The 10592-nt window shown below is 36.6% G+C and overlaps 1 protein-coding gene across 1 annotated transcript; it reads right to left on the minus strand.

Moving 5' to 3' along the window:
- Positions 1-2309: 2309 nt before the first annotated feature.
- On the minus strand, positions 2310-10346 carry LOC122639977 (farnesyl pyrophosphate synthase 1-like). Its single transcript, XM_043833046.1, has 12 exons — positions 10185-10346; positions 7363-7387; positions 7054-7169; positions 6826-6912; positions 6554-6670; positions 6382-6470; positions 5593-5644; positions 4678-4773; positions 4534-4578; positions 4334-4423; positions 4171-4242; positions 2310-2626 (listed from the first exon to the last, which is right to left on the minus strand). The coding sequence occupies exons 1-12, from the start codon at positions 10314-10316 to the stop codon at positions 2498-2500; spliced, it is 1050 nt and encodes a 349-aa protein (XP_043688981.1). The 5' UTR covers positions 10317-10346; the 3' UTR covers positions 2310-2497.
- Between the last annotated feature and the right edge of the window lie 246 nt (positions 10347-10592).

Here is a 10592-nt window from a genome sequence, read left to right on the forward strand (position 1 = left end):
TGTAGATTATGAGGGGTTCGGATGACAGGAAACTAAGAATTTTATATTTTGAATGGTAGATATTTTAGCCATTTTATAAACACATGAAGTATGGTCCATTCAAAATACACAACTATGTATGAAATCTGGCTTTTTTTTCATGAATTAAAGAACTTCTCTGAAATATAAAATACCATCTCATAGGTTCATAGCTAGCAAATATGTATTGAGGGAATAAATCATAACTTGACAAATTCATATTTAATTTATGGGAAAAAAAACTCTATCCGGGAGTGTAGCCTATACGAGCACTCCCATAAGTCTATTTCTCTCCTCTCCATATAAAAAGACACCTTTATCCCCCTTATTTTGAAGAGAGAGATAGATACATGAGAATGTTGTTGTAGGCCATACTCCCAGACAGAAAACTACAAACTACAACTAGAATATTCAAGACCAAAATATCAGTTTTTCCACAATTGAAATTACTTTATTAAGTTCTGCAAAGACTTACTGGATTAGTCAAACAACCCCCTTCCCCCCTCCCCCCTCCCCCCTCCCCCCTCCACCCCCAAAAAATAAATAAATAAATAAAAATATTTCCAATAGACTATGATTGGAGCTGAATTATTAAATTATTTATGAAAAGGAAAAGTATTCTTCATGATTTAGCTAAGGTTGGGCTCAAGGATTTTAAACAAAAAATCTAGGGTCAAATTGATCTTTGAAGACAGATCGAAATCAAGAATCGATTCCAAAAACCCTAGAATTGATTGCTTAGAATATCTAGAATTGAGATCAATCTTCCGAATCAGCTAATTTGATCAATCCCATTCCGATTTTTTTTTTGAAGTAAAATGGGGCCGGCGAGGGCCGGCGAGGGCCTTGAGGAGAGTCATATATGAGGCTTATTCTAGGCATCTTTAGTAAATGTGTGGCACACGGCACACCAACGCTTGCGTACCAAGCTCTTTTGCCTTTTGGGCTGTTGGCCAAGACAAGATGTTTGGTTTGAACATTCTTCTTTCATCAAACTCATCTCCAGCATGAATAATGGTTCTTCTTGGATCTTCAAATCACTTATATAATATGAATCCAGTGGTATTTAAGTTTCAAAAATCAGAATCAGATCGGTCAAGTCAGCTGATTCAGATTGAAATCAATTGTTACTGATCTCGATTCCAGAAATTTTAGAGTGGTCGATTTTAGGGTTTTTTTGGACTTGATCGCTAAGTTTTCAGGTGTGAAGGAGCGATTCTAAGATTTTTGGGACCGATTTCGGCTGATCGATAATCCTTCATGGTATTAGGCTGAAGAGCCAATCTATAACATTTTGCCTGGGCTGCTCCACTTTTGGGCCAATGCATCCTATCTGTATCAGTATCGAGGTTCAAGGATACCGATATATAATGCTCTAGCCCAAAAAAAAAAAAAAAAAAAAAGGACAAAAAAGAAGGGCTTAGAAGGCTACCACTATATGGAGAGAGACTCATCAAATCCATATATCTAACTTAGCTAGCATAAAAGGGCTGTTTGGGGCGGAGGAATGCCGATCTGATCTGTATCGGTTCATGTATCCGTCTCAGCCGATACAAATACTGACACATATTGAAACAGACGTGAATCAGTCTGGTTCAAGATTAAAAAAACAAAAAACCCCCACTTTTCTGGCCATATTATCCGATCCGTATTTTTTCCATATCAGTATCGGGCTCCAGCGATACGTATCGATCAATAAAATACTGATACTTAGAACAGTGGGAACCACCACTGAAGGTGGTCCTAATGAATAGATTGATTGCCCATGTCAAAAGATACAAAATCTTGATAATTTCAACCATCTGACTCTGAAGCCCCTTACTTTAAACCTATTTGTGATTTATTATTCCACCACCCCGATTAAACAGTCAAAGACATGGTCAAAAAGCCCTTCAATCTTAATTATTTTATTCACCAAAAAAAAAAAAAAAAAATCTTGGTTATTTGTGCATAAATGGTTTCTTAAATCAGGAAATTGATCCTTTGGAGACAAGTAATTGCAATAAAAGATATTATATATATGGGAGAGGGATGGGTATGCTAACAGTATACCGTAAGGGTGTCATTTCAAAGGGGAGAAGAGAGATAGACACATAAGGTGCTAGCTTGCAGTATACCGCTAGCATACCCAGTCTTTTCCATATTATATATACTCATGGCTCCCGCCACTGCGGGGTCTGGGGAGGGTCATAATGTACACAGCCTTACCCTTGCTTTCGCAGAGAGACTGTTTTCAAACTCGAACCCGTGACCACTTGATATATATGAGAGAGAGAAAGAGAGAGGTCTAAAGCTTACCCACTAAACATTAATGATATTCAACAAAATGCAAAATGTTAAAAGGGTTGAAACCTTGCTGGCAAGGAACCTGCAATAGGATACAACCACCGCAAGGAGAAAAACAAACAGAAACTATGGTGGGGAAAGAATCAAAATTCTACTTCAAGGCCCTCCCCTGCCCCTCTGGTTCTTACTTCAACTATTTCTGTCTCTTGTAAATCTTTCCCAAAAAGGACTTCAACACAGCTTGCAATGATTTGCTTGGATGAGCTTCAATTGATGATATCAGCTTTTTGTAGCTGTTGCTCTCATACTCAGCAAATGCACCCTACAGAATTAAAATTATGCAAACCATCAGTACCATATTTATGGGAGACAGAAACACCAAATCTTCATATGCAATCACTGTATGTGCATGGAAGACACAAATTTGGTCACAGAGAAACAGCAGACTTCAATAAATAATGCAGGAATTAAAAGCTTAAGAGTGCAGCATTCTACCCTTCTGTTATATGATGGTATCTCAGAGTCTCAATACCATCCTTCACTTATCCTTACCAATTCCATCGAACACCCTTTTAGGTCAAATACCCCGAAAGATTACAAATGAGATTTATAGATTACAGATGACATTAATCAACTTGACCTGAAGATCAGATCATGTGTGTTTCACTATGCATCACGTCCTTCAGAGAGAACATTACCTATCCCATGATAGGATTTGGTCACACAAACCCCCACATGACTCAAACCAAACCACTGTTTTTGCTAACGTATCAGAACTGTTGTCTAAAGAACCACATTTGCATGTAATAACATAATGAAATATGTATTGATTTACTAGATATGACAAAAATATAAATACATCAACCATTCATTTGGAAAAGAAATATGAGACTGACCATAGTTGGAAGTCATATGGTGACTCTCTATGTCAAGGGTGGCTGTAAATGTAAAATATCCAATCAGAAAGTTCCACCTTTCAAGACTTTGGTTCCAGAATATTAAGAAGGGCCAGCTCAGGACTTTGACCACTTCGCATTTTGCATCAGATTAGGATAAAATTTAGCTTCAGGTGGCATTTTAGATTCCAATACTAATTGGCAAACCTTCATGTTTCATAAGAGTTGAAACATCCACCTATTTGATGGAGATTTCAATTTCAATGATTCTCGGAGTTGGGGGGGATCTATGCCAACCAATCCTGCTACAAACTGAACTGATCCAATGCTCAGCAGATTGGATTCAAAAATCCAAAAAAGAGCCTTAAGTGTAATACAAATTCATAAGCATATATCCGCGCACACATATTTATTCCGGCAGAAATACAATGTGTAGCAGGAATTGACATATTAAAACATCTAAAGTATTTTTCCCTAAAACAAATAAAAGCATTAGAGATACAAATTATAGGAGAGAGGTTGCTACATGCTGTTGTGGGAACCCTTTCAAACTTGACCTCCATTTTTGCCATGTATATAAGATTATTTGGCATTCTGCCCATTGTACAGAAGGGCTATTCCCAGTATAAGTCTTAGGCCACAAAAGAAATTTGGTGGACCATCTCTACTGCGTGACCCTCCAGAATTTACAACATGACTAGGTGATGATTGGACAAAATGTCCACTGAATTTGAGTGCTACCTAGATGCCAAGTGGCAGCTATAGCAGGTGACCCCACCATAGTTGCCAATTACTTCTATTAACTTTTTAAAGAATTGAGATTTCTGTATCATCACACAAGTTCCCTTAATTCACTAAAATATTTTTTTTTGGTGGTATTAATTCACCAAACTTTGATATGAAACAAAATTTGTTTTTAACTTTTAAAACCCTGTAACTGGAAATGGAAAAGATATGACTGAGCTCAAACCTGAAGATCAAGATCTTTATAAAGTGCCTTTACTATTGCAACACAATCTGGATTTACCTTTCCATAGTTCTCCTAGAAAGAAACCTCTTGTCAGATGAGTAAATCTTGTACCTCTTTTAACAGGGGAAAAAATAAAATTGGAAGTAAGAACTGCACCACTTACATATAAGAGTTTCTTTTGCTCCTCATTGGAGAGTTCCAGTGCTCTCACAACCAACCAAGAGCACTTAAAATCTTCAATGTCTGTCCCAATCTGATAAAATGCATATTACCACAGGGTCAAGACTCCCAAACAGGTCAGAGATTGATAAACCAGAGATCAAAAGGAACCAATAAGAAAAAAGGTGTAACTTTGAATCTTACCTTACCAATCACTGCAGTATCACCAAAGCAGTCCAAATAATCATCCTACAAAGAAGACAGCAGTTCATTAAAACCAAAGACGGAGAAACTCTCACGCAAATTAAGGACGAAAAAATTTCAGGAATTTCTATACACAATAATCACCTGGACTTGAAAATAGGTTCCCATATCAATGAGAATGTTCTTTACATCCAAATGGTTGTCCAGATTGTCACCTGACATAAGCAATGCACATGCGACCTATTGATATGCAGTGAAAATAAACAGCACACGTCAACAACATGTTAAGCTAAAAATAAATAATCGTGCTATTGGTAGTAAAAACATCTTCATCAGTGCAACTAATTATCACAAAATGCAAATTGTGCAGAGAACTGTTTAGCAGATTCACAGAGCATACAGGCATACAAATCACACAAAGACAGCAAGGTATGTACTACATGCAAATGCAGGTGTAATCTTTCCCCTGGTAACCAAACTTTCCACCCAGGGGGGAGGGGAGGAGGGGAGGGGTTGAAAAATGCTTTTGAAAAATCTCAGGAAACGGCTGAAATGAATATTTAAGAACTTCAAAGTCAGCTTTTACTCCAATCTGTGATGTCAAAGTTGGAAACACCCAAAAAAGGAAGACCCAGTCCAAGATGTATTCAACAGTACAATATGCTAAATATTTATCGGTCAACCATAACCAAGTAACTGGGATTCATCATACTCAAACATGTACGAAATAGGAATATTGTGCCTAAAATCAAATAAAAAAGAATATTTGTTGTGTACCTCCCAAAACCACAATTTTTGGTGCAACAGAAGACTGAAAACTTAAAAGAAAGAAGCAAAGATGAACCAAGACAGTGGACATCAGACACATCTTCAGAAACCAAAGCTTCCATTTCAAATTGCTTCTAAGATATAGTGAAATAGCTCTTGAATAGATGTGTACTAGACCACTGGATGTTGAAATGTTCTATTGAGCAAGTTTGTAGAGCGGGTGAATTCACGTAATCAGAACCACGTGATATGGTTAAATAAAATATAAATTACATAAAACTTTTTACTCACCGGAAGGTAAAATGAATAATAGGCAGTTTTGTACTGAACAATGCGATGATGACTGCATTAAATCCCAAACACTTCATACATCAGCAAAGGGCAAATAGAAGAGTAATATGATTAAAATATAAAAGTAATAATAGACAGTGTCTTCAGCGCAAATGTAAGTACGAGCCATATACAGGCAAACATAGTGAAATTGTAAAAGAGCAGAAAGGTATTTTCTTTTTCTTTTTGGTAATAGGCTAAGAGCAGAAAGTTATTTTCAGAAGCCTCAAAGTCTGCTATACAACGATTTTCTATAGTACCTTGCCATTCCCTTCATATGGGTAGCATTCAGGACAGCACAGCACAATAATGTGGCATGTCTATCCCGAGTCTCCCGACTATAAATTGCTTACTATCCATCATGAGCACAAAATTTTGGTTGCATGTATCTTGTCCCATACCATTACACACATCTGGACAATCAATGGAACAGTCATAGATGTGTTGGAGGAATACATATATAGTGTGTAGTGATGCACTGTTCCCATTATGGATAACAAAGTTGAATGATTTACCAAGGGCTGAAAATTTCTCACTCTTTGTAGTTTGTACTTCATATGACTGTTAGGAAAGGAAAATATTTTTTTGTTCTGTATCAATACAATGCATGAGGTCAACTAACTGAATGGTAAGGATCGTAAGAGGTGAATCATGTGCATGGTGCGGAATGTGAGACACAGATGCTTCACTTCCATAAAAAATCTCTAGATCCATCCTGTTACTGAGACACTTGCAGTATTCCCCACTTACAGAGGCAATGAATACCGCGAGAGATCTTTTTCCCCCTCAATTGTGGTAATCAAATCAATCATTTGTCCTGAAGACGTCTGAAACTCCACCTGGTAATTCATGATAGGAATCAGCCATAACTTTCAGCATTTGACCAAAATGTAATTGAGAATTCCATATTAGAGACAACCACCTCATTGAATAAATCCAGAAGATCCACATAGTATGGCCTTTCTCTGAAGTGTCTTTTAAGAACTCTGGGAATGTGGTTACGAAGTAGGATCCCATCATTAACAGCAATAAGACCAACCTAAGACAACCATCATATGATTTTTGATAATCTTCAATGTTAAGTTAAATGACAACCACAGAAATACCAGTTAAATACCACCATAAGAGAATATCAGAATCACCCAGGAATATGTTCAGTATAGATGCATGTACAGAGCACAAACATCCACACACCTTGGGCATTCTGTACCAGCAAGGCTGACCACGACGGGTAAAGGAGTTGTCCATAATATCATCAAGAACAAGAAAATATGCCTGAAGCTGCATTTGTTTTTCTCAAAAAGAGTTAGATTTACATCACCTACAACAGCTGAAAGGCAAACAACTGATGAAACAGTTGCACTAGTAAAAAATGACTTCAAACTCAACCAAAAGCAGGAGAAGAATTCTCTCTATATATACCCATTCGATACACCAGCCCAATGTACATGCATGAAAATTTTCATCTTCGGTCAATTCCTCCCCATCTTTCAGCAACCTGTAGCTATCGATCACAGAGAGTCCTCGATTCAACTTCCCTGGAAACAACAGGATTCAATCAATTGACTGTACGGGAAAAAAAAATTGGAGCATGTTCCTCCAACTAATGCTCATTTGCAGTTAGTTCCCTTTCCCAGAGGACAGAAGCTCAGACAGAAAAAGATTATTATATACTGACCAAAAATTTCTTTTAATAAACAGATGAATCAAGAATAAAAAACTATAGCCTACCTCCAGGTACGTTATAGTCCAGCATCTGCAAAAAACAAGGCATACAGACATGATTAGGAGTTCGAACACCCCAAAAGAATAAAAAATAATAATAGAAACAAATCCTAAGAATAGGACAGAAAAGATAGAGTTCTAACGCTTCCAAATCAATAACTATCCAATTCAAGGAACTAAGATATATGTAGAATGACTCTGTCTCCCAAAGTGATGAGATGATGACATTCATGAATGGTATTATATATATCCATATCCCTACGAAAAGTGAAAATTAAATGACCAAAAATGAATAATATTGCACATCCAGTTGGCATAGAGACTAAAATTCCAAGGAGGGAATTAAAAATATCTTTGTATGAATTCATGTACTCTCTACGATGAAATTGGGAATCTGAGAAGTAATGTGTGGTGCAACAAATCACAGTATCTAGAACAAAATTGGTGTACTCCAAATATCCAGAACTAGTTCATGTGTCTGTCATGCACCATAGATTCAATGTGGGATGAAATCAGAATGGTCTAAACCACACTGCATCTAGAATAGATGGTAGCCATGCCAACAGTTTAAATGGATCAACCATTTGGGTTGAACTGTTTGAAATGGGTCTGTTTGGTACTCAAAGCACTTTGTCTCAAGAAGCAAAGCTGACTTGAAAATATGGCCAGTCAACGAACTACTTGTTCAGTCTGGTCAGAGTTTCAAACACTGATCCAACCCTTTTGAATAATAATAAACCAAGTCAGCATGAACGCAAAAGTATTTTCAGATCAATTTTTATAATGCTTCAATTCTTATTCTTTTACCTGGACCCTTGTAACTGTGGCTTTATTGCTTTAACAAAATCTTATCTAGTCAACCAGATTTCTCATGTCAACAATTCTGTCAACAACATGTTCCGCGTTATATTTGGTTTTCCCATGACACAGCAATAAAAAAATATTCTCTTGCAAGCTCAACTATCAAAAAAATCATTAGAAATCTATATTGCACACGGTGGTGGCTTTTTAGTGATGAAATATTTTGATTTCTAAGGTTCCATAGTTTGTCAATGCTCTTGCATATGGTCTTCAAGCAATTTCTTGAAGCAACAAAGACAACAAAATATTATTTCATCATACGGTCAATGCTAGATGCATTTTCTTTATGGAAAAGACACCAAAACTTCTAATAAGCCAAGAGTTAGCTAAACTACTAATAACCCAAGGGATGGCCAACTTAAATGTAAAGGTGGGAAGAAATTGAATCTTTGTTAATGCTTTGAACATTTTCTTTACAGAAAAGACAGCTAAACTTCTAATGCTTTTAGCAGTTGGATTATCCATAGCAGTTTTATCTATGTAAATTAATATAATGTACCAACAACATGAGTCTTACATACCATAGGAAAATTAGAATTGTTATGATGGTATTAGACCTCCTACACAACCTAGCCTCTGGGAGAAGCTATACTCCTTTAGTTCATATGCATGTATGGCAGCAACAACTGCAATATCAGCGAAACATTTTGGACCATTATGTAGATTAAAGCCCCATGGAAAGGGGCAAAGTAAATTCTGCTATTTTTTTGTTGGTATGAAAAACAAAAATTATCCAAACCTATGAGAAATGTCACAAGATTCCATTCCCTTGGGCATGCAATGCATTTTCATGTCTTATTCAATGAGAAGATACAAGGTGAGTCAGCTCAGTTTTTTTTGTTCGAATAGCTGTACAAGGAATACAGGAATGAAATGAAGCATCTAACCTATTCGTGCATGCATGTTTAGATGTGTAATTGGTTTCCTTAAGGTGATCTTCCAGGCTCAAACCAACCTATACAATGAATTTATGCCTAAATGTTTCTCAAGCTGGTTCACTTGGTTTTGAACTTCTTTATACCTTCCAAAAGGTAATATAGGATCATCCAATTGGAAGAATCATGTCCTGAAAAATCATTTTTGTCGATCCATGATTGTGAAACTTGAATCTCAATACTCCTAGCAAGACCATCACAAGGATATTTGATCTTTGGAAGAACTGCTAAACTGTTGCCAACTGTTCTGGTTTACGAAACTCATCACATTTCATGAAAAAACCACATCTCATGAGTAAAACAGACCACAATATGGCATGTCATCAAATAGCTGTGGCGCATCATTCTCATAAACCACACCCAATGGTAAAATCATGACATTATGTGCCACAAAAATTTGACCAAGTATTTTAGGCAATCTATAATTTTACAGAGCCACAATACCTGATTTCCGGTATCAATAACATAATGTCACTTGGAGGGATATGTACCCAGAAAGTTACTCAAACAACAGCAGAGAAAGGTACTCAAACAACAGCAGAAAGGTGATCTACCCTGTTGTCTCACCAACAAAAGGGTAGTATTTTTTCCCACTCATACCCGCTTTTCAATGAAACTGAAAGGCTAGTGGGCAAACAATACCATAAAATGACTGAAATTACAAGGAATCAAACAAAACTTCTGAATCCAAATCCATAAAAAGCATTAAGGTAAAATAAGCTATCCACATTAATTAAAGGATTTACAATGCAAGGGAGACAGACAATTTATGCCCAAAAATGAGTGGTAGATTTAGTGCATCAATTTCCATATACCGCTCTACGATGGTAATTACAAAGGACTTCATACAACGAACTGAACTTTCTAATAGATCAAATGGAACTTAGAGGATTCAACTCCATAGCAAGAAACCATTCAGGTGACAAGATTTTTATTTATAAACTAAAATGACACGGATGTCCGCAAGAGAATATTGAAATAGAAGTTTAAAATGGGGCAAAAAGAAAGTAGAAGGATAAATAATAATATTACCCGCTCGACCCATTGTCGAGAATCATCGGTGAACTCGAAAGCAGGATCTTGAAGGAGTTCAGACTTGAGAACAGAGTAAACCTTGAGAAAGGTAGATTTGAGATCGGAGGCTGCTCCGTTCAAAGCTGCCATGACGAGAATTATCGCGAGAGGCTGAGACGAATGAGCGACTTGTAATTGCGAAAAAGATTATAAAGTTTATATACTTAGATTCTGAGTTGTCTTGTGACGTAGCTGTGTTCGTCTTAATCCGATACAAGTGGCCCACTATTTTGTTTTTGTTTGTTCGAAAGCTGAAAGTCTAATAAAAAGCTCAATTAAAATTCCTTGCCCATAAAAAATGGAGGATTGTAGATTGCATAGAGCAACTTTCACGTGATTCAGATATTCATATATGGAGTATGGACA

Source organism: Telopea speciosissima, chromosome 9 (assembly GCF_018873765.1).
Source record: "Telopea speciosissima isolate NSW1024214 ecotype Mountain lineage chromosome 9, Tspe_v1, whole genome shotgun sequence".
NCBI classification, from domain to species: domain Eukaryota; kingdom Viridiplantae; phylum Streptophyta; class Magnoliopsida; order Proteales; family Proteaceae; genus Telopea; species Telopea speciosissima.

Excerpts from the sequence above, each read along its gene's own strand:
- LOC122639977 (XM_043833046.1), bottom strand. The coding sequence starts at position 10,316 with ATGGCAGCTTTGAACGGAGCAGCCTCCGATCTCAAATCTACCTTTCTC. Across the intron at positions 7,388-10,184 it reads CTCGACAATGGGTCGAGCGG|ATGCTGGACTATAACGTACC; the intron begins GTAATATTATTA and ends TGTTTTTTGCAG. Across the intron at positions 2,627-4,170 it reads ATAAAGATCTTGATCTTCAG|GGTGCATTTGCTGAGTATGA; the intron begins GTTTGAGCTCAG and ends TTAATTCTGTAG.